We start from the raw sequence: 24,743 nt of genomic DNA, 5'->3' as shown, positions 1-24,743 counted from the left end.
ATAAAGCATAACAACAAAACAGAAAATGAGACAAAGAACAGCAAGAGTCACTTGAGTGCACTTGCATGAAAAATGTGTGAAAAGAGAAAAGAGTCGAGGAATTTCTCAGAATTCAAATAGATGTACTGCAGATGTACAGTTCATCTTATGCACAATAGATGGCACTGTATAGGGCTATAAATGTGCAGTAGTCTGCATCATGCCCTATTGGAATAAGGCTGAAACACATTGCTGAAACATTTTATATAAAGCTGAGCTGAGACTGATGATTTGCATAAGGTAATTCTGTAATTCTAGGTGTTATGCTCCCATTAGGAAAAGAATGCATATTCAATCAGATAAATCTTGAGTCAAGTAATTGACCCCACTTCTGTACTGGACAGGCTGAAAGTGATTTCCCCTCAAATCAAATAATCAATCAATCAGGAAGTGCTAGTTGAGAGGATTTGCCATCTAGGCTGCATCTGATTTAATAAAGGTCATGCAATAAATTAGTCTCTCTTGCTGAGTACTGATATCTTCAATTTTTAAACTTTATTTTTCTTTTCTAGAATTAGGTAGCAAGAGGGACAGGAAGCTGTCTTTAATGTCACAATGAACTGTGCCTCAGGGTCTGTCACAGACGAGGCTCATCAACTAAAATACACTTGCAGACAAAACGTTCCGAGATTATCCTCCTTAAACTGCTCCTGAGGTTGGAAATGTACCCTTAAGCACTTCATGTTCTCGTTGATGCAGCAGGGGCTGTGCCATCAACAGAGAGAAAGGGGGGGGGGGGGGGGGGACTGTCAGTGGAACAATAGATTCACATGTCTTAGACTTAGACGTTTAGACTTGTAAGCAGTCAACTTTTCTGTTCATCTATAGCATAACATATAAATATCATCGTCGTAGTTCCATTGAAATAAACATCTATAATAAACCCTGCTAACCGGGAAGCAAATGCAGAAGCTGATTTCCCATACATGTTTGTTAGCAGAGTACAGAAGGCATTTGATGGCAGACGTTCAGGGTAAAACAGAAAGCCAGCAGACATGTCAGACATGACAGGCACAGTGCCCAGTGTGTGCTATAGGCTGTTGACTTGTTGTCGTGTTCCAGCACTCAGCACCATCCGTTATAGATGTTGGCATCAGGTGTGCTGCATCCTGTGTGTCAAACAAATAGGAAAACAGGCATGTATTCACTACTACCATGTTCAGTTTGGAGGGGGGAAAAAGTAAAGCATTTCATTGTTATATAATTGTGAGATGATGAAATAGTAAGAAAGTTATTTTGCAAGCCATGATAAGTAATTGTAGCCTATTCATAGTTTTGTCTTGATTGATCATTACCAATATAACAATTCGGACACATTTCATGATCGCCTTTAAAGTAATCAACTCAAATCAATCTATTCTGACAGGCAACAAACAATTAATGTATGTCTCAAATATAAAGCTCAATGGTAACTGTTCTGTAACACATCTGTATGAGGCCATATTTTTATATACAGATAGATAAAAATCATCAAAAAATCATCATTTTATATACAGACAGACAAAAATCATCAATAACTACATCATAACTCCTCATAGCCTCATCATGACTGAGAACTGTCAAATTCAAGTATAGCCAGTTGAGTATAGCTTACCACCTGTCAATACATTTAACTGTAGGCTATATGGCAACAGGATAAAGAACAGCCCAGTGGTAAGCCAATGGAAGCAAAACTGAGTCTGACACAATACAATCTCATCCTGTCATGATAAGTAGAATACCCTACAGCACCAGTTAGGTTGGTTGGGCTGCATATCTGTTGTTCAAAATAGCTGGTAGTTATGACTCAACCATGGAAAGGCTGTGGCCAAATATTAAAATATTATTCTGCGTACGGTGTGATGACCAACGTTATTAAGCCAATGAGAGGATCTCTAAACCCCCCTCCAGAGAACATCTTGGCTGATACAAAGCAGTGATTATTCACTCCGTGATGCAAAGGGTCATCTTATAACACTGCATGGCAGCCAACAACCTGTAATTCATAAAATATCTGTCCAAATCTGTGGGACAGCTCCACCTGTGGACCCAGTGACCCACTATTGTTATGCCCTCTTGTGGAAGGAAAAGGATTTGCAATCACAAAATGTGCCGAAAAGACAATTTATATATTTTTTTTTTATTTATTTATTTGTGCTGTATGTGATCTCTAAATGACCACAACAGTCTGCTGTTAGAACAATATTTAAATCTTGGTCATCAATCCTTTCAGTGGATGTTTTAATTGAAATAAACTTGAGGACACTTGCTGTTACCACCACAACGTAGAGCACCACATATTCTTTTCCTCCTACTCTAAGCCTGAGGTAAACAAACACCACCAGTGTAAATGTGATACTGCGTTAACCCTCTATCAGAGAAAACAGACCAACTTTGGCTGTGGTCTCTTGGACACCGCCCTCTCCCATCTCACACTGAGGGACACTTGACCCCACACCTTATCTATTCAAGGGCTCTCACTTTTTTATGCGTTCCCATGTGAAAGACACAGCGGCGTTTATCAGTGGCTTGATTGCACTCTCGGGTCTGTTTTCCTCCTGTTCGCACAGCGATGCCGGACCAGTCAGCCTGGGTGGGGGTGGGGTGGGGTAATGGTGGGGGGATTAGCTTTATCAATGATTGGAGTGTAGTGCTGCTGGCTGTTCAATCCCCTTCCAGAGAATGTGTCAGCCTCATCCGGTGTTTGTTGAGAGGAGTCGAGGTCGGGTCAAAGTCATCTGCACAGGAACACCACGAGCTTGGAATCAACACACATGTTTGCAGGAAACACAATTCATTATCCGTCAAACTCTGGGTGTGAGAATGTGGCTATCTTACATAATTACTTTTATTACTGGGCAAAGTTGGTTACATTATGCATTCACAATACACAACTGAAGCCTAGCAAAACAACAGACACCATTCCCTCACCAAGGTCTCTTTAAACAGCAGTCTGGACCAAATGAGAAAGTAGAGAAGTTGGTATACTTCCTGTCTGGTGGTTCTCTGTGGCATGTGCTGCTGGTGGCTTAACTCCCTGTCACTGAGGCAACAGCAGAGAAAAATCGCAATTTTGATGACAGCTCTTTTGCTGACGAAAGAATGCCCTGAGCTACCAGGGCATTGTACTGGGCTACCCATTTTATTGGGTTGAAGAAAATGGCATCATCAAAAAAAAAATTTTTTGTATTTCTTTCATACTGCCAAATATTTTTGGTAAAACCAATAGCCTATTTTGGTGATCTGATGACATCATAAAGGTGTAAAACAATGAATGTAGCCTCTGATTCAGATTTAGAAAGAAGATCCAGTGCAAGATCCTCGGTCTCACACCAAGCTCAAGTTTCTTGATAACTTTAATGATCAGTTTCTTTAGAACTTTAATCATCCAATTGGAATAGAACCGGCCTGCAACATTGCTCAAAAAGTTGCCCCATGTATCACCTTAAGCAACACAATGAACAATTCATATGTATGCCCCTGTCATCAATATAGCACCATTTAGTACAACCAACTAAAAGGGTCATGATCCTTCCTGATCAACAGCGTTACCCAATGCATCAAGCAATCTGGGCATACATTAACAATATCAGAGTCTTGTTTCCACTTGACAGGTTAAGTTGTGACGTTTTGAGCAGATATCTGATACAGTAGTATAGGCTATGAGATGTAACAGGCACAGTTGAGATATTGACTGTTTGCAGGTTTGTGGCATGTCTCGTAGGCAGAGAAAAGCTGTTGCTCTCAAACACTGTCCACATAACAGAGTCAGTGTACTGATGAAGGAATAGACAGATATGGAAAGTTTGCTAAGTGATTTCATGCTTCCTAGTATTTTTAATATTTTCAGAATACAAAAATACAGTATTTTATTTTGATACATGGCGTGGTTACTGTATTTTGTAGTTTATTTGATACACTTAAAATCAGGGTACTTTTTAAAATACATTTTGATGTATTTTTGCCCATCCCTGACAAAGGATAACAAATTGAACAAAGGTAGGTTGTATTCTAAATCAGACAGATATGTTGATGTGTTAATTGTTTTATGCATATCACTGGTCCTGAGAAATATAGTTCCACTCCACTGTATGTGTTTTTTTTTTTTTTTTCAGATATGGCTGGAATGACAAAATGTGAGTAGAACAAATGCCATCTCATCTCAGGCTAGAGGACACTGATCTTTACTGTGCAGTGCAGTTTTTACAGAAAGCCTGACATTTTCACACCAGGCTGTAGGAAGCAGTGGCACAGCTCCTCACCCCTGGCTGAACCCACTGGCCTCATCCCATCTGGAAACTCCTCGCAGCTGCCAGTTGTTGGGGGTCTTGTTGCTACTTCAAAAAGTTAGAGGTCCTCCACTTTCAACATTTCACCTTATCCATTGCTTGAACAGATACTGTTCAATGTCCCAAATAAGGTTTGGTCAGTTACACAGTAAACATTTTGACATTATTCAGCACAGTTGTGTACAGGTACAGAACAGAATTTAGATGACATGATAAACACTGTAAAATCGAACATGCAGAATCAACAAATAGCTATACCTTTCAAAGGGAAGGTTAGCCCAGGCAGTAAATTACATTTGCTGCCGCTAGGGTGCGTCTAGATTTCTAGGCTAAGGGAAACAAACTGAAATCTCTTAATTGAAAACTTCTTGTGTGATAAGTCTTGATATTAACAATGCAATACATTGGGTTGGTGTGACTTTAACTGCAGTCGAAGAGTAATGATGTATTTGTTAGTGAGGTCAATTGGAATTGGTGTAGGTCTAGGTCTATGTCTATACCGTAGTATTGTTTAAATTGACACCAAGCTTCACATTGATTGGCTTAAAAATATCAGAAATTGTGTGTGCTACTGATTAGGCTACTTTGCATTTAGTCAGGTCAGTTTTTGATGTGAGACCTTTTTGTGTGCAGCTCGCATCCTGGGCTGATGATCACTCTGTCCACCTCCTATTGGTGACCAACATACTTTCTGTATACAAACTTTTATCTTGTTTAGACTATTGCATTTTAATGTAAATTATCTTTCTATGGTACATTTGTTTTGGACCAAGTAGCTTTTTTGATATGCCATTTGATTTGGTGTTGACAAACGGTTGACCTCTCAAAATATACTGTGTATAGTTCATTAAAAAGATCACTTTACCTGGAATAAAGTACTTGCAGTCAATATTTGTTGTAAGTGGGTGTAATTTGTTGCGACATTTTTTTTTTTTGGTCTTATCTTTACCAGAGTTCATTTTGAGTTGTTTTGCAAATGCAATAAGCTCTCTGGAACAGAGATAGCTGTTCTTGTAACTATTTGTTGTAGGGCATAACAAGCTATTTGATTTCAACAGTGTGTGTCACACTAGAGCGGCTGATACCCTGCTGTCTGGATTATTGACTGTGTGACCTGTTCAGACTGAGCATTGATGTTTTTCATAAAGCGGATGAGTTAAAGGATAGACATGAATGAAAGTAGAAAGGAATTCAGATCGTCCTGAAATACCAACCATCAAATCTTAATTTTATATTTGCTTACTGAAGGCACAATAGATCTATTATAGCTTTTCTCGATTTGTTTACAGCTTCTGACAACGTTGAAATCACGTTGTCTTATGCCTACACTGAGACACTCTGGCCAAAATGGCAGAATTTGTTGAAAAAAGGCTCTTACCCCATCAAAACATTTAAAACATCCAACAGAAACTAATCTTTACAAAACAAAACAAAACAACTTGAGGCCAAATTACTACATTTTCCCAACCAATCATTACACAATTGACAATACAAAACAGCTATCAATTTGAACCGGTGCATCCTTGTTTGTATTTTGTGCTTACACGCCTGTGTGCCTGTGCCAAATGAAACCCCTTGTAAAGAATTACTATAAAACCCAAATTATAAACACTTTGAAACAAAATATATTGATTCTTTCATTCTTTTGGCATTCTTTTCAGTAAACTGAAATACTCTACACATTACAGAATCAGTTAGGAATATACTACAATAGAGTAAGAAAAACATTCAAATAATATGAAGGTACTATAGAGTACAGTAAATATTCAGTCCACTCTGTCATGACGATTAGGCCACATATTCTCATCCACATCACATCAGGGGAAAAACCTCTTTGAATGTCTTATCTACCTTTGACAATCTTCAGCACTAATGTCCTGGGCAGCAGCTATCATTGCGTCCTGGTCATAGGCCTGATGATCATACACTGTCCACCTCAAAGCACTGAAGAATTCTGGAAGGGGAAATAGGCTGGTTGATGACATGGTCAACTAGTTGCCTGAATTTCATCTGAAATATGTGCTCTTCCTACTACAGCCCTCCACGCCTCTTCCTCGGGCCCCTCTGTACCTCTTACTCTAATCCTCACCTGCCTGAGACCTCTTGGATCCATGCTTGCAAAGAGCAACACAAAGGTGGCTCCTTTATGGATGGATACAGACTGATTGCAGATTGTTACTGTTGTTGTTATTATGAAGGCATAGCTCATAGGGCTTTTTGCCCAGACAGACGTTCCGATGTGCTAACTGAGTTTGTTGATTTAATGTTAGTATAGTAAGTATAAGTATAGTATGTAAGTATACAGTATATACTCTTATGATCCCGTGAGGGAAATTTGGTATCTGCATTTATCCCAATCCGTGAATTAGTGAAACACACAGCACACAGTGTACACACAGTGAGGTGAAGCACACATTAATCCCGGCGCAGTGAGTTGCCTGCATCAACAGCGGCGCTCGGGGAGCAGTGAGGGGTTAGGTGCCTTGCTCAAGGGCACTTCAGCCGTGCCTACTGGTCGGGGTTCGAACCGGCAACCCTCCTGTTACAGGTCCGAAGTGCTAACCCTAAAGGTCTATCTCTTGTGCATCAACCTAATTGTTTAACTAGTTTTATACAATGCCTGTTTGCTACAATTGCTGATGACAGTCACTCAGAGGCTATTTACTGGGGGATATGATATGATATCTTGGTGATATAGACCACCACAATTGTTAGTGGTGTCCCTAACACCATTCAAAATAATTTATACAGTAGTGAAATACAGTTTCTTCCTATTGCTTGCACACTTTTTGCAGAATTTGGCTCATTATGTCAAAACTCTACACAAGCCAAATAGGTTAGCACTTGGAGATAAACAACTCACATCTATGTCAAAGTTGTAGAGATATAGTATTCTGAAATCTTTAAAAAGTAACTTGGTAGGCCCATTTTTTGGGACGAGATTCACTGTCAGCTGCTCATTAGGGGCTGAGCACCCCTAAAGATCTGATCCTAGAATAGCCCCTTGTGTTTTTTGAGTCTTCGTCAGAGTAAGTATTCACACTGCATGCAGTGCTTTGCGGATTGGCCAGATGCTTTAATGTTTTAAATCATTGGCTTCTTTTTCCATCTCCAATGGAATCCAGTTTTATAGCGTTTGTGGTCATGGACTCCAACACCAACACCTCCATTCCAGCCACTGAACTCTAGATTTTGGGGGGTAATGGCTGGACTACTTAATTTCTTCCTGACACTTGGTTTGAGGGGTCAACCTTTTTTTTTTATAAAGCATTGAAACTTCCACTGTCTTTGTGTGGATCCAGTGCTGCTCAGTTGGAGGCAATCACTTGGAATATTTTCTTATGGTTTCAGGAATATATTCCTGTATTTTCCATATTATAATTTGAATCACACGTTTGATGACAATTGGTCAGAGTGATTTTTCTGTCCAGAAAGAGATTTCTTTCATTAATAATTGGTAGCATCTAATTATAATCAGTTATGATCAAATAATTGGCACCTCTAAACTATTTGTGAGAATTTATCATCTGGAACTTGGAGGTTGAATACTTAAGCAACTGTTTCAGTTTTGAATTAATGTATTTCAAATCGCAGAAAAAAACATAATAACTAATGTTCACAATTATAATACAGATCGGCCAAATATGTTTGAGCATCTTTTAAAAATGTGGAAATAGTGCGGAATTTCAAGGGTGTTGGAACTCTTTTTCAAGCCAGTGCAAGAATGCATAGCCTTTGGAGTTTTTAGTATATATACTCTTTTGATCCCGTGAGGGAAATTTGGTCTCTGCATTTATCCCAATCCGTCAATTAGTGAAACACACTCAGCACACAGTGAACACACAGTGAGGTGAAGCACACACTAATCCCGGCGCAGTGAGCTGCCTGCTACAGCGGCGCTCGGGGAGCAGTGAGGGGTTAGGTGCCTTACTCAAGGGCACTTCAGCCGTGCCTCTGGTCGGGGTTCGAACGGGCAACCCTCCGGTTACAAGTCCAAAGCGCTAACCAGTAGACCACGGCTGCCTCCAACAAATTGGCCTGTACGGTTTTGAATCCCTGTAGCCCTGCATTGCTTCCAGGAATAGGCCTAGTTGGGCTCACAAGATCTCTATGGAAAGAGCAGGCCATTGGATCCTTACACAGAGAACAGAGTCCTCCTGAATACCGCCTCAAAAATCCCTCCCCTTTTTCAAAAAGCATTCAATAAATAGATTTCACACTGCAGTTTTCCGTTTCTAGATTTTGACACTTGTGCTGTTATGTGGTGGGGGAAATCCACTGTGAGGGTGGCAGAACTGAGTAGTAGAATGGAACAGTGAACGCAGAACTGGAACGGAGACCTTATGACGATGAACACATAACAGGGATTTCTCCACAGATGATGGAACATCTTACATTTCACTTGCATATTTGTCTGCTATACAGAATAGGTTTTGAGAAGTGTTTTGAGTCTTCCTTGTCTCACAAGGAAAACCAAGAAACTCAAAACAATCCAATGGAACCAACAGGCACAATTCATTAAACATTTAATCTAAATCACCACAGAGCATTGTTTTTTTTTTTTTAAATGATTGAATATTGAATGATTAATTGTGAAATAATCACCAATTGTAACAATCAACATCGTCTGCTCTAAGTTACCAAATTTTGTTTTTGGGTCAGTGACAGATAAGGGTTGGTAAGATGAGAAAATGAAAAATATGTTTAAACCTTTAAAACAAAACATGCCTGAGGTTTGCTAAAGTGTATACTTTGTATTTCTGTTGTATTCATATTATTTAATGTGACGTGTATGCTATTTTTTAACAAAAGATAGAACTAACAGCCTGTTAAATTGTCAAATGGTGTAACCACAAAAATTACAAATATCTAATATTTCACACCTCCTAGAGTTCATGCAATTGCTCTCATGAAATTATTAGTTTATTTTGTAATATCCTATGAGAATATGTTTTATTATATTTATTTCTAAATTTAAATTATATGGGTTTTTCATTGTACTGAGCAAGACCTTATGCTGCAAACATCTTGTTTTCTGTCTATTCTTTGACCATTTGAGTAAAAATGGTTTAAACAACCATTATTACAGTAAAGTAGAGTATTAAATCATTATCCATATTATTTGTTTTGTACATTATTAGTATTTTAGACAAAATACTGGTTACACCAATTGACATAAATCGGTTACACCAATTGACCATAAAACGTTTATAGCAATAGGACAAGAAATTGACACAGAAAATAGGCATCAAGGTAAACTGAATTGGATATTTTGATATGTATTCATCATATTCCATATAAAATATCATTTCATAACATCAATGAAGAAACTTGTGTTCTATTTTATTTCAATTCAGTTCTCATACAATTTCAGTCTATATCCATTATTTTCAAAGAGAGTGAGATAAAGGGCCCTATTTTCGCGATGCAAAACCTGGCGCAACGCGTATTATTATTCTGACACAAAGGTTTTTCATATCACATATTTTTCATTTCATATCATACACTTCACTTTTATTAAATAATGCGCCCAGGGGTGTGGCAATTACCAACATAAGGTGTGGTCTGGCTCATGATCTAAAAATCGCTATCTTATACCGTCTAAAAAGCATTACGCCACTGACCAAGAAAAGCCTGGTCTATAGCGAAAGGCGCATATGAAACACAGCTGAAGACGCACTGTCACGAGATGTAAGCAGCAATTCCTCTGCAGAATAAATGTCCTTAGGTTATTTATTCTGTCATTCGAACATTATAGGGGGAAGTTTTGCTTTTTTCAGGCTATGTTTTTGCTGGTAACCCATTGTCAGTCAATATTGAAAGTAATTAACTGTGTATAACTGTTTTGTCGTTGACTATGACACCACAGTGAAGTTAGTTTCACTTTGCCTATATGTTCAATTAATAGACAAGTGCAGATGTGTGTAGCCTATACTCTACCCGGTTTTAGTAAAGAATGGCTTAGTGGAATACCTTTTCCATATGGTCTTGCGTACAAGCAGATTCTTTCAAATACACCGCTGACTATCAAAATACTTATGCGCTGTTTGAAGTTGCCCTGCTTGCTGTTAAAGGGAATGACAGATGTCCTCCTCATTGGTTTAAAGGATGTTAAGCCCAAAACACACCCATGACTGATTAAGAAACATAAGAGCCACCTTTTTGCGCCAGGCACCTGACGTTTGATAACAAAACCACCCCGAATGTGGACTGGACAAACCCCTAAATGTATTTACGCTATTTGCTAGTGACCATGCATTTTATATTGCTAAATTAGGGCCCAAAGTGTGTGTGAGAGAGAATAAGAGTGAGTGAAAGAGTGGGTATGATAATTTCTTAACAACCAACCAACAGTAGGATCTGCGTTCACATGCACTCTGTGGCGAGACAAGTTTTTCTTGCAAGTGGCATCCATTGGGGGACAAGAGGTACATTTTATATATAATAAATGTATTTATATTATTTATTTATAATTATATTAAAAAAATATTATGGAAGTTTAAATTTAACATGAAAAGCTTTGACATTTCAAAAATCGCTTAAATTGCAATCTAATTAAACCCTTTTAAAGCTATTGTTCATGCTAAACAGTTAGTCACTATTTCAGTTATAAAAATAATATAATTGGCACCTAAAATTACATACTCTTGGCCCTGAATCTGATCAAACTGGTCTCAAACAGAAAAGAGTCAAATGGTGTAACCGGTTACATATAATTTATGATTTATCAACATTTTTAAAAGGTCATACCATTTGACATGTAACCTAAGCTTGCCTGGCCATGGCCTAAAAACACTATTATGTTACTTTAAGAGAGTTGCTAACCTTGACTCATAGCAGTTGGGGTCTTGAAGGGTCCTTCTCTATGACATAATTTCCTGTCACATGATTCTCTGACATAATACATACAAAATTTCTCCTTAAATGGTGGTTACACCACTTGACATTTTAAGTGGTTGATGTGACAGACACAATTCCCCATATTAATTCAAACATTCAGAACAACGGGGTTTCATTACTTGTATTAAATATAGAAAAGTTCTTGTGCAAGATCATGCCAGATTATTTTAGAAGGGATTTTGGAGAGAATTTCACATTTTTTTCAGCAAAGTGTAATTATTTGGTTCATGTTTTTGTGGTTACACCGTGTTGACAATTTTACACAAATTCAGTTAATACTCTTTCAAAATTAAATAAATCCAAAACTTTAAGATTAGGGTTTGATGAAAATGATATTTGAAAATAATTTGTTAAATTATTTTCAAATTTTAACCATTTTAAATGTATGTAACCCATATGTACACAAAAAAATGAGCGTCACGTCATTGACCCTTTTACTAAGTACGCAATACTGTCAATAGGCTAAATGTGTACAAGATAAACATGATGATGAAGGGAAAAAATGACAGCTCTCAAGTTTGACAGATGGGTTTACATGAGGTCAACGGATAATAACACTACTGTGTGCATAACCTGTGCACCTGCCTGTGTTATTCTTCCATTAATTGTTTTTTATAACGACTACATTAAGAATTTGGAGGCATTGCACAGTGCTTGAGTTGCAGTTCCTTGCATCACAAGACTAAACCTCTGAACCCCTAGTTTGGCAGCAAGCCAAACATTTCGAACTGAGAACTGAAAAAGACCACTATTCAGTTTGCATAAGACAGGAAATGTAATGATAGTTTAACGGAGTCTCTGAAATCCCCTTTTCCTTTCAAACTTTAGCCCATTAACATCAACAGTAGTCATTATGAACTCATACTTCATCTCTCTAAATCCCCACACCCAGAGTGCCTTCCAAGTCCTTGCTGTTGCCCTGGACAGAAAACACAACAGAAAAACAAAAACACAGGGTGTGGAAAAGCCACTGCACTCAGACAAGGAATGAAGTTTACTCAAGTGTGACGATACTGTCAAGAAACTCATCTATCAAACCAATTGAGACATCTCGAACACACACACACACACAGACAGATTTTCTCAAGACAGATTCAGTTCAAGTTATTTTATTAAAATAAAACACTTCATATAGTTTATTCTACATGGAGAGTGGACGTTTTTCGCCTTCAACAAAATTCCTCAGAAACTGTATGGGATATGGGAAAAAATGTATTTTCTAGGGAAAAGGTCTTAATAGACATGATTGGTTTTTCCATTACACAGATCTTTATAGCGAATCTCTGAATGAGGAATTCAGTTTGACAGACAATCCACCACAAACTCCCAAAATGACAAATGTTTATAGATAGGCAAGGATTAAAAGTACTCTTGGCATGTCAAAAAAACAACAGGGAAGCTTCAGGTAGGTTTGTTTTAGTCTGAGTCTGTTCTATTACTTCAACCCCCCCACCCCCCCCCTTTGGTCTTTGACATACCTGGCTGGAAGAAACACATGACCTGCCTCCAAACTACAGCAACTCATCCAACTAAATTTTTAGCAACAAGCTTGGACAGGCCAGACTGCTCCCAAAACAGTCAGTTTTGTTTGAGACCATTTAAGACAGAACATCCATTTGGAAACACAGATGAGGACCCCCCCCCCCCCCCCCCCCCCTGGTATTTTCAAGTTTAGTCATATTAAGCCACTGTTACACTTGGGGGCGATATATGCAGTCTAACATACTGTTCATTTCCTTTAACACTTCAGAGTTGCAGGAATGCCAGTCATCCACCAGGGGGCACTGATGGTTAAACATCATTGGGGGACAGCAATGCACAACCCACAATAGCAACCGAAGGAGCAGCCTTGGATGCCAAGACAGGAAAATCCCACGTGTAAAATGTACTCCAACATACTGAAACACTCAACTAACCATCCATGCGTGATAAGGCCGTGAACAAAACAACACATGATAACAAATACAAACAGATGACTGGAATACCACACCCCATGACTGCATCAATGACACAAACCGGACAAGTTATGTATGGATGACAAGGGTTCACACAGAACTGAAAATGAGACCATGAGAGACAGATATGGAAACCAGATCGGAGTCGTCCTGTGTGCTATGCACTGGCATCTGCAGCATGTATGCATGTAATAGAGAGGAAAGAGATTACGTGTTGTGATGACAGTGCAGTTTAGTCCAACTGGTGCGCAGAGCTGTGCATCACAGCAGCAGACTGCTAGTGGGCAGCCCCTGTGTGTCGATTAAGGCTCTCGTACTGACCATGTTCATGTCCTCTCAGATCCAGACAATAGCCTCGTCTGCTTCACCTCTCCTCTGTTGAAATAAATACGATGACAGACTCTTCTTTTTTTTTTTTCTTCTAGCAGTGCATGTCCACACATGCTTTGTGTGTAAACGGAAAAAAAAAGAAAATCCAAACTCTAACTCTAGCTAAGTGCCGTCGGGGCGGAGACAGGTCATCATCTGAGCTTGGGGAAGATTCGGATGAAGAGGATCATGCTGATGAAGGTGAAAGACACGAGGATGAGCATGAGCCACAGGAACCAGTTGACTGACTTCTTGGCATGCTGCTCCAGGCGGTCTGACTCGGTCTTCAGCTTCTCGAAGTTGACGTCCGCCTGCCGCATAGAGTGGCTCAGGGTCTGAAAGACACAGAGAGCCAATGGTCACTGCTGTGATCTGTTAACAACTTTAGTCCATGCTTACGACTGAGCTTTCATAATGCACCTTAGTACATAAAATGCCTAAAGAACATAATGGACGATTACAAATCTAATATAACAAGTGTCTCTTAGTGCACAAAACTCTCCAAAATGTTTTTCACAGTGGGTAGGACTCGTCAGAGCAATGAAATAGCATAACATAATTGCAAAAGGGTTCTCCAATGTTTTCTTGGTTAGCCTTCTAAAATGATATCAGATTAGTAAACAGAATGTGCCTTTGGAACATTGGATGAATGGTTGCTGATAATGGGCATCTGTATACTTATATAGATATTGAATTAAAGATCAGCCATTTCTTTCTACAACAGTCACCTACAACATTAATGATGAAAACAAGGACATTTCTAAGTAACTTTTGAACGGTAGTGTATATATACTTAGCATTCAATGCAGTGCACTTTTGTCTATTTAAGTTCAATGACAACTCATGTAAAATTAGGAATAGTTAATTTTCCTCCTCAACTGTGACATCCTACATCTGCTTAGCAACCAATAAACATCAGCTCAGACCTGCAGCACTACTGCCACCTTGTGACTCAATTTAATAGCCTCTCTGCCTAAAGATACAAGTTTCTTACCGTGGTCAAGAAACTTCATTAGCATGACTTTGCTACAGCAGTTGACTTAATAATCTACGCAATTCTTATCTTAACAGATATGTTTTATCACACTTCAGTGAAACACAGCAACTGAGAATATACTTTTAGACATACCTTTAGAGAGAATCTTCATAAACACTGCCACCTAGCAGTGATCTTAAAATGATATGCAGTATCTAATATGACACAGGAATCTTATGTTACTGTGGTTACCTCACCCCACAAATCATGAAAGACTGCCTTGTGAATCAACTCTTATCTGAATATACCATCTCACTGTCTTTTATTATGGTCTATACCTTACACAGCTAGACACAGCTTTTTGTGAGCTACAAAGACAATCAGCACAATGTATTTATTTGGAAGTGCTAACCTGATTGTCTTGTTTGATGATGTTCTGCTGTGCCAATGTGTTGTTCTTCAGGTTGCGGGCCAGATTAAGCATGTCCTCCGCCAGTTTCTCCTGCAGGTTGTTGTGGTGCTGGAGGATGGCGTCCAGCTCAGTGGCAGACTGTCTCTCATCCAAAGGCACTGCTCTAAGAGAAGAAGAGGGCTGCCTCAGAGATCTGGCAGATCTGCTGACACCGCCATCACAGCAAAAAAAAAAAAACACAGACGACCTTCCTACATGTAGGGTGCTACTCAATTTCAATGACTAGGGCAAGCCACTACCAAGGTCATTCAGTTAAAAGGCAGTGCCCCAAAGACTAGGATACTATTTGAATATATTACATGGCAACTACCTAAAATGAGTCGATTTTTAAGCATGCCTGAACTACAACAAATGATCCCACTATAAATAGGACACTTTGAACCACCTTATAAAGGCATATATTTGTGAGATCTGTGAGACAACTTAAGTGTTGATAAAGTATATCTGTATGATTAGTAGGCCCTACATGCACAAAAATATGGCAGCTAAAATAATTCAGCTCAGAAAATTATGAGGAATTTACCTTCTGTGTCGCAGGTCTGACTCAGGTGAATCTATGCAGAAAATAAGTAGTTTGTTACAATTAATATTTTGCCCAATAACTGAAACACTGGGTTTACAACGGAAATGAGAAAATGAAAGATGTTTACCTGTGACCGAGGACCCCTATGGGTAAATAAAGAAGGAAGAATGTGAAGTTCATATCAGGAAAGCAAAGACATCAGCAAACTTAAACAAACTTAATTTAAACTAAAAATCACAATCTGTAAGGTAATTCCATCAGGCTAAATCTCTACTTTCTAGCTATTGACTTTGCACCATTTTTGACAAGGACTATGGTTGTTGGACCAAATTCTGACCAGATCACATGTAGAGTTAAGAGTGTGGTAGTACAGGACAGGAGATAAACATTTTAAGAGAGTAACTAAAGAGGAATGTCATGGTTACTTCACCATTATATTATCTAACATACTTTCGGTTTCGTGCACATATGAGTACCCCTGCAGGGTGTACTGCAATAGTGCCTTCATTTCAGGTGCAGCTCACCTTCCCCATGAGCTCACTGCGCATTTCTCCTGCGCATCGGGCCTTGGTCTGCATATGAACCGTCTTGCTAGCAGGCATTCTCTCATTGGAAATAGTAGGGGTCCTTCCTGGGGCCAGGAACTGGTTAGCCAAAGCCTTTTCGGCAGTGGAGGACTACACAAAAAAGCAGAACATCCACTATGTCAAGGAGAGAAACACTTATGTTTAGTGTTTTAGTTAACTTGGACGGATATACCATGCTTCCAGTAATATAACTGTTAATTTGAGTGATGTGCACTGTACACATGTTCAAAATGATTCAGAACAATTAAGATGCTTCTCAATATTTATATGCGTTTTTTCTGACCATTCCTTACACTTTATTGTTGTACATAATGTAAAGGCTTGTATAACTAACCAGTTTTTCAGCTTCCAACAGCCCCTTTAGGAAATCCACTTTTCGAGTGTAATCTGTTAAAACCTCTGGAGTTGGTTTGCTGAAAGGTGTAAGAATTGGTTCAGATTTTTGTAGTCAATGCAATTCTACCCAGTTTGTAAGGATGATTGTTGATAGATGATTTAAGTAAAAAGCAAGAAGACAAAAAATGCACCTTGGACTTTTCCTCAAGGCCACCAACATTTCTTCTAGCGCACCAACGTACTGAAAGGGAACGCATCCAGATTGCATCATTCTGTAAACATGACTGCAGCAATGTTTGTCCCAATTTACAGACATAGCCTATACAAGCCTCTTAACAGCATTGTGACATTGTAAAACGCTTACCTGATTAAAATGAAAAAGCTTTAAAGAGTTTAATGTGAAGACAAAACAGCACGGGTCCTGAAGGCGTGATCTAGGCTACTGCTCAACATTTCCAAACCAATCACCTGGCAAGTTACGTGTTATCCATCTAATTCCTACTAGCTAAATAAAAAAGAAAATCACGGGTCTATTCATGACTTCTGGATGCTTTGTCAAATTGTGAACATTACAACCATTCCTAGTTAACATTGGTTAGCTTGTTGTCTTTCCATGGGGAGAGAGCAACTTGAACGTTAGCATTAAGTTTATTCATGTTAGGTATTGTCGAGTGGATCCCAATCAAATGTGATTTCAAGGAAATGTAACCACAACATATGATGAAAAGAAACACTCAAACGTTAAGGTTACATCTAGATATTATCATGACATTGTTTCAGGGGGGTTGATAGCAGTACCCTTACAGATGGGAGAAATGCTAAAGGCATTTCCGTAAATATAAGGATAGACACCTTGGTTGCGTTGCCTATGTCAATAACACCACATTCCTAAAATCTAATTTGCTACTTGAAGTATACAGAAGACTTGCTGTCGCTGTAATGTTACACACAAAACAAGCATCAGGGACACCAGCTGCACCCGGCTGTCAGATTCAGGTGCTGACGACGTGGCTCAAGCTTGCTTGCTACGTTCCTAGTTAGCTGAGTTAGCATAGATAGCAGATGAGGTTAGCTACTGAATATAAAAACGTCATAGTCTGACAACCAAAATAAGCACAAGTAGATCGACTGCACACGGATTTAGGATTACCTTCTCAAGTCTCCATTCCGTTTCCCCTCGCTTTTCTGAAGCGATTGATTCGCACCGCGACAATAACCTAATAAAATTTATTTCAAGCCTAGACGCCGCCATGTTTGAACCTGCCGAGTGTCGCAAGGATTTTACGCAAGAAGATTCTGAGGGGGTTGGTCTTTTTTCTGCTTTTAGAGTCCAGTGCATTGTGTAGTCTATTATTCCCGCTGGATTTTTATGTTGGAATGGATTCCCCCCCCCTCTTCAATTGGCTTATCTTGGTTATATATGGACATTCTTCTTTGACTTCAATTTCTTACCTACCATTTACACAATGTCGTGATGCAATAGGCTACTAGACACTGCACACAAGGACTTGTTTCATGTTTAGGCCTAACAATCATTTTGACTTGTTAAATTTAAATGTTAAATATTACATTGCAATACAAATTAACTTTATATCAACGTGCATAGCATAGGCCTATTTAACAATACCAAATATAGCCATAAAGACATAAACATATATTGCATTAGGAGACACATGATTCTGGTATTATGCAGGGCCAAACGAGTAACATCTTTTTTTTTTCTCACAAAAACGTGATAAGTGTAGGCCTACTCCATGAGTTTGCATTTTAAATATGCATGAGTTTTCTCGGCAAATGTGCATTTAGAACATAGGGGGCACTATGGAGGCTAAATGCATTGTAGGCTACAAAAAAAATAAAAAGTGTCAGCGATCGTAGCCTAGCATGTGTTGCAGTCAGAATTGGGGGGGGGGGGGAGATAATCGACAAAACATACGGACATTAATCCTAAATATAAACTAGGCCTACTGTATTTTTTTGAAAGCAGCTTGAGGTAGGTGCTCGTGAAAGAAGAATAACTTGGAGACTCTGTTAGCAAAATCTTCAACAAGTCTCTCAGGTTTTGTTCCCATGCGATGTTCTCAAGGACCTTCCTTTGAAATTCCCGCTGGGAACATGCAGCATATGCCCGAAAACACTGTACAAAGTGTCAACAGTTTTAGGCCATTGCATCTTGTGTGACAGAGGCTCATAGGCTTAATTTTCAGTTCTTCACCTTGAAGATTTTCATCCAATTAGTGTTTTCCAAACTGGCCTACTAACAAAATCCAAGGCCTATGTGTCTAATAATGAGGCCTGTCCTTTTTTTTACATAAACCCAGCATTTAGATGAACTAATGGCATTTATTTTGCAGTCAAAATTGTTAGTAGGTAGACTTATACTGTAAATTGAAAGATGGGCACCAACATATTTAATCACTGGCATAAAATAGATGCAAAAACCTTTGTCTACCAATATTTTGTGTATGTTGACAAATAATCATTATTTAAAAAAAAAGAGTCAATGTCAAAGAGAATGTCAAATATACAACATATTTTATTCATTTTAGCAAATAGAGAATTAATAATTATTGCATCAATAAGACCACATTGAATGTTTCTGTTTCTTTTGGGTTATCAAATGCTACATATAACCTATTGAATTTCATGACACTTCCTTTAATTCATCAGCGTTTTCTTTTCTTCGAGAACTTCCAAGACAAGGTAGTTTCCTTCCATACTTGTATGCGTAAATCACTATTCCCATAGCAGAAAACAAAAGTGCACCAGTGGTACCTATTATTGAAGTGGTGAGTCTGGAGACAGGCTCCACTGAAACAAAAAGACATATTTAAATTCTTTATTACACTCAGATATTAACACACACACACACACACACACTAACACTAACTTTTAATGGATGTGAAATTTCAGTATCAGTTTCAGCGGAGGACTATTCAACCAACTAATTTACCCTCTTCATTAAAGTCCTGAGAAAATATTTAAAAGTTTGTAATGGAAAATGTTACACACCTGCTTTCATAGCATTGGGGTCCTCTCTGTAGTCATGATTCAGTGAAGTTGAACCTGTAAAATGGCATTCTTTTCATTTATTATGCCATATATTGAATTAGGCGTTGAGTACTGAAACAGATTCTACTGGAACAGTAACACCGCTGGCTACACATGCAACACAGATAGCACTTCAAAAAGCCCCCCCTACTAAACAGACCCAGTGACGGTGGAATTCTGCATGGGGGCAAGACAAATGATGAGAAGGTACAGGAAGATCACTTCTAGCCACTGCTGGTCATGGGGTGAGTGAGTGCCAACAAAACCCCAACATGCAGGACAATGTGGGAATGTTTGCCAAGGTTTAAGCCTGGGCACAAGGTGACATTTTGCTACTTGATCTTTCCAACACCCCATTTCCTCTGCTGCTGGGAATACCTCACTAGGTTTAAAATCAGCGAAACTTCCAGTAAACTCTTGCCTTGTTCTGGTAATTCCCCCAGCTATAAATGTCTTGTAACGAGGCTATTGAACTTGTCTTATAGCCTTCATGCTCCTGTCCATGCCTGTAAACTGGACTGTTTTTGGCGAAGAGAGGTTATTGCTGCTTTGTTCTCAACCCCAAACTGTGTCCAGTGCTCTTCCCGCTAATTAACATTTTCACTTGTTGAGTAAACAATTCCAGGACAGGACACAACCTTTTTGAAACAGGGCCTATATGTTCCAGTCAAAACATCCAAAATATCCAGAGGTGTGCCTGTAAGGTTAATCTAAAAAGGATGATGATCTGCCTGTAATCACACTTTGAGCTTCCTGACGTGGCCCATCAGGAAAGCACACCTTTAATGGGAAGTTGCAATATCAGTTGTGTTATGTAATAATAGCAGATAGCATGATCACACATGGTAGTTGTTGAAAAGATATTTGAACAAAGGACTTGGAGAGAGTATACCTTCCCCTCGGGGTGACTTAGTCATTGAATCAGATGAAGTGGTCTGTCCTGAAGAGACTGAATCTGGAGTTGTATCAGGATGGTTCGGCTCTGTACCAATAGCACCTGGAATAAACACGAGGTGGATTTAAGGTAGCCTACTATCAAAGTATAAAGAATAGTGATTCTAATGTGCCGAAATATAGAGAAATGTACAGACTTACTCTCCCCTGGGGATGTTTCAGTTATTGACTCCACTGATATTGCAGCACTGCTGGTCAAAGTGGCCATAGTTGGGGTGTTATACTGCGTAGAGTCTACAGCTCTAATGTCTATGAATATAATACATATATACGCGTACACATATTCAGTATACACATTTCAGCTAGAAACAAACAGATAACAAAAATGCGTTAGTTTCAAGCACAGTATCTGACAACTCAAAAGGATCATCAGTTAATTCAACATTTTCAAAAACATATACCAGTAATTAGAACCAATTATATACTCTGAAATTAGAATACTGACAAGAATGATGATATTTTGTTGTTTTGTGTTTTATACTGTAATTACCTTGAAACTGTATTGTCGTATTTGCAGTTTTGCTAATATGCAAACTATGAACCCTAAGTCATACTGAGATTTGAACATGGAATTTTTCTTATTCCACATTTTGAATTTCAGGCCTGATAAGCAAATCAGGCGAACCTTGAGTTTAAGGAGTACTTTATCAGTATGTAATCCCTGAAAAAGGTTGTTGGTATTTGTAATAATGGCAGATGGCATGATCACACATGGTTGTTGAGAAGATATTTTTTTTAAAAAGGCGTGAAAAGTCAGAATATCTCATATTGTATTGTTTGTCCTGTCTTGTTATTGTTGTATCCTTTTTTTGTATACTGTTGTTCTTAGGGTACTTTTTTACTTTTGCGAGCCCAGGGCTCCCTTGAAAACTCACCTGGTAAAATAAAATAAAAATAAATAAAAAATAATAATGAAAAAAAAAGAGTAGTACCTTCCCCTCGGGGTGACCTGGTCATTGATTCAGATGAAGTGGTCTGTCCTGAAGAGACTGAATCTGGAGTTGTATCAGGATGGTTCGGCTCTGTACCAATAGCATCTGGAATAAACACAAGGTGGATTTAAGGTAGCCTACAGTACCATATCAAAGTATAAAGACAAAGTATATAGACTACTAGAGAAATGTACAGACTTACTCTTCCCGGGGGATGTTTCAGTTATTGACTCCACTGATATTGCAGCACTGCTGGTCAAAGAGGCCATAGTTGGGGTGGTATACTGCGTAGAGTCCACAACTCTAATGTCTAAGAATATAATACATATACGTACACATATTCAGATACACATTTCAGCTAACAAAAACATAACAAAAATGATAAAGTTTCAAGCACAGTATCTGACAACTCAAAATGACCATCAGTTAATTCAAAATTTTCAAAAACATAATTATTATTGTATAAGAACCAATTATATACTCTGAAATTAAAATACTGACAAAAAAGACACCATTCTATTGTTTTGTGTATTACAATTACCTTGAAACTGTATTGTCATATTTGCAGTTTTAATAGTACGCATGGAAACTGTGAACTCTGCTGAACAGGTGTAGTGAACTCTCTCTCCTCCTCTTCGATCTGTAGCAGACAGCATGTGGTTGCAAATATTGGATTCATCGCAAAACTTATACATTGGCCCACTCAATTCATCCTCTCCAAACAGCTTGATGTCCACTTCGTAGTTATCACTGCAGTAAACACTAACTGTGCAATTAACCTGCACAGACTGTCCAGATACAGGATTCAGAGGAGCCATGGACAACACAGGGTCAGGAAAGGCTTGAAGAAAAAAGTATAAAAACATAAAAAGTATATTAGCAATATATGCCTAAAAACAGTATAATAAATCACAAATCATGCAAAATCAGCCTTTTCCAGCCTTACAAAAATCAATGAAATTGCAGCATATTAAACTCACAAAAGACGTTTAGTCTGGCAGAAGCCTTCTTGTGTTGCTGTTTGCATTGTGATATACAAACATAATCTCCAGCATGATATTCATGTGTAGATAAAACAGAGAGGACAACTCCTTGTCTGTCTTCAGTTGTAGTAAAATCACTGTCATCCTGAGTTACCCAGGAGGCATGTCCTCCAGGGCAATCTGTGGAACAGCTGAGATTGAAGGCAGAACCAAGCTCCACAAACAGCTGACTAGGCTGGACTCTTACAGTGTGTGCATGCAGAGAGGTACCTGCAACAAAACAAAAGTCAGCATAAAAGCGTAAAAACACAACTTAAAAGAATTGTACTTTATGAGATGCTAAATGAATGATCGTACTGTCATTTATGGTTTTATAATATAGGTTTAAATGTGTAGTTACCCAGCAGCACCAGTGGAAGACACTGGAGCAGAATATGATGTTGTTGCTGAAGCGCCATGTCTCTGCTGAGTGGTCCCTGTTGGGGAAGTGTGGAGAAAAGGGATCAGGGTGGTCATTCCTACGCCCACCGACAGCCAAGAATACTTACAAGATTCCTGTTAAAGTCTGAACAACACAGATAAATCTCGAATAGGAAACAATAAGCACACCATCCAGAAGGAAACAATGGCAATAAAACAAAGACAGCATCTCCTATGAGACAATAACAAACAATAATAATAAAATAAACATAAAATGTTTTTTTTTTTTTTTTTGCATTTTCATTTATCATTCAACACACTCTTCAGATAATCACAAAACATATTTTTGTTTCAGTTGTTTTTGTTTGTTATGTCTGCTGTCTTTTTTTTGTCTTTCTGTGTGCTGCCTTCTTGGCTAGGGCCCACTTTATAAAAAAAGATATTCTCAATGTGTTCTTTTCCCTGGTTAAATAAAGGTCAAATAAGTAATAATAATAATAAAAAAACATACATTTATACATTTCCATATAAGTTTGTTTGTTTTAGGATTGTTGTCACTTCAAAGTAATCTGTTTACATTCACAGTAAAGGGAGAAGCTGCATGTGATCCAAAGCTCAAGAATGAAACACTGTAAACAGTAAAACAGTAGAACACTGAATGAAAAAAAGGAAAGTCCACATTTCCTGGGGACTTTGCAGCATGACTGAACTTTGCTCAGGATGGACGTTCTTTCTCACGAGAGGCAGGGGTAGTGCCAGGGGTTGCAAGGAATGCAGTCACACACAGGCCTAGTTTTAATATCTTCATGAAATCTTTCAAAATGTTCTTCATTCACATCATCAAAAGCTGGGGGAAAGATGTAAGCAGTCCTAAAAGCCCCACAGGCCCAATGACTATTTGTAGGAAGACTGTATGATGTCAATGCCCATTTCAATGCCTGATTTACGAATTCCAAAGCAATTTTCACCCATTTCTTATTTAAACTAGCATGCCCACTCTACTCCAAGTGGGTTCATAGTACCTAATCCAATAATAGAGTCAAATATTACAAAAGATGTCAATTATATGATCAAATGACCAAAATCTATGATAAATGTTGATGTTGTGTTGTGTGATGTTGTGTTGAACTCATGTCTTCAGCACTTTTCGTGTGACTTTCCCTGTCTAGTCAGGGCATGTTTCATTGTATTTTCTCAACTTTATTTTTGAGTGTGGGGGAAATCAGAAATGAAGATGGGACTTATCTGATTTAGTTTATGCAAATGCTTAAATTCTTGTATGTTTTTTTTCAGTGAGGGTATATGCAACCAACCCAAAAGGGCACGTTACCCCGCTGCTCATCCAGCTACACTGGCTACCTATGGCCATGGGCGGATTAGGAAGTTTCGGGCCCCTGGGCCCAGATGTATTAAGGGCCCCCCACTTATTGTCGTATATGTGGGAGGGGGGATTTGGGGGTCCTCCCCCAGAATTTTTTTAATTTGTTTGATGTGATTTCTGTATTCTGTTGCATTTTGGGGATAGCCAATACTAAATTCAATCAGATTCATAGCCTACATCCTGATTTGTTGATATGGAGGCAATGATTCCATGCAAAGGCTTGGGCTTCAGGGCCCTCTGACCCTTTGGGCCGCTGGGCCTGCTCCCACCTACTTGAATGCCCTCATACAGACTTACGTTACCTCCAGACCGCTGCGCTCCTCAGACGAACGACGTCTAGCTCTACCACCGGTACGCTCAGGCCACCACCACTCACCAGCCGTCTTGAACCGACACGTAACTGTTAAAAACAGAACTCACTGATGCACTTATTCTTACTGTACTCTACCGTTTTTTAAATTGTCCTAAAATTGTTGAGAATTGCTTTAAAACTTAAACTGTTTACCATGTTGTTAGTCGCTTTGGCTAAAAATGTGTCAGCCAAATGTAATGTAATGATCTGACTTTCCATGGAATGATCTGATTCTTAGTTTCATT

General features: G+C 38.7%; 2 protein-coding genes and 1 long non-coding RNA gene across 5 annotated transcripts; all 3 read right to left on the bottom strand.

Moving 5' to 3' along the window:
• Positions 1–67: 67 nt before the first annotated feature.
• On the bottom strand, positions 68–3,053 carry LOC121678040. The gene is made up of 3 exons (XR_006021140.1): positions 2,950–3,053; positions 2,477–2,776; positions 68–1,148 (listed from the first exon to the last, which is right to left on the bottom strand). It is a non-coding gene; the product is annotated as an uncharacterized LOC121678040 (long non-coding RNA).
• A 9,247-nt stretch (positions 3,054–12,300) lies between these two features.
• use1 (unconventional SNARE in the ER 1 homolog (S. cerevisiae)) lies at positions 12,301–17,728 on the bottom strand. Of its 2 annotated transcripts, none has more exons than XM_042057603.1 (8): positions 17,576–17,726; positions 16,617–16,666; positions 16,424–16,502; positions 16,027–16,179; positions 15,630–15,645; positions 15,503–15,533; positions 14,920–15,082; positions 12,301–13,866 (listed from the first exon to the last, which is right to left on the bottom strand). In XM_042057603.1, the coding sequence occupies exons 1-8, from the start codon at positions 17,675–17,677 to the stop codon at positions 13,684–13,686; spliced, it is 777 nt and encodes a 258-aa protein (XP_041913537.1). In that variant the 5' UTR covers positions 17,678–17,726; the 3' UTR covers positions 12,301–13,683. The 2 variants fall into 2 exon arrangements, with proteins under 2 accessions (XP_041913537.1, XP_041913538.1); XM_042057604.1 differs by lacking the exon at positions 12,301–13,866 and adding an exon at positions 14,256–14,722 and having other exon boundaries at positions 17,576–17,728.
• A 1,215-nt stretch (positions 17,729–18,943) lies between these two features.
• On the bottom strand, positions 18,944–22,809 carry LOC121724993 (mucosal addressin cell adhesion molecule 1-like). 2 transcript variants are annotated; one of them, XM_042112043.1, is made up of 9 exons: positions 22,746–22,809; positions 22,343–22,615; positions 21,904–22,203; positions 21,565–21,672; positions 21,363–21,467; positions 20,572–20,679; positions 20,369–20,473; positions 19,438–19,491; positions 18,944–19,236 (listed from the first exon to the last, which is right to left on the bottom strand). In XM_042112043.1, the coding sequence occupies exons 1-9, from the start codon at positions 22,801–22,803 to the stop codon at positions 19,070–19,072; spliced, it is 1,278 nt and encodes a 425-aa protein (XP_041967977.1). In that variant the 5' UTR covers positions 22,804–22,809; the 3' UTR covers positions 18,944–19,069. The 2 variants fall into 2 exon arrangements, with proteins under 2 accessions (XP_041967977.1, XP_041967978.1); XM_042112044.1 differs by lacking the exons at positions 20,369–20,473; positions 20,572–20,679.
• Between the last annotated feature and the right edge of the window lie 1,934 nt (positions 22,810–24,743).

Source organism: Alosa sapidissima, chromosome 12 (genome assembly GCF_018492685.1).
Source record: "Alosa sapidissima isolate fAloSap1 chromosome 12, fAloSap1.pri, whole genome shotgun sequence".
Lineage (NCBI taxonomy): Eukaryota > Metazoa > Chordata > Actinopteri > Clupeiformes > Clupeidae > Alosa > Alosa sapidissima.
The sequence above is the reverse complement of the archived record's forward strand: the minus strand, read 5'-3'. Positions and strand labels throughout refer to the sequence as shown.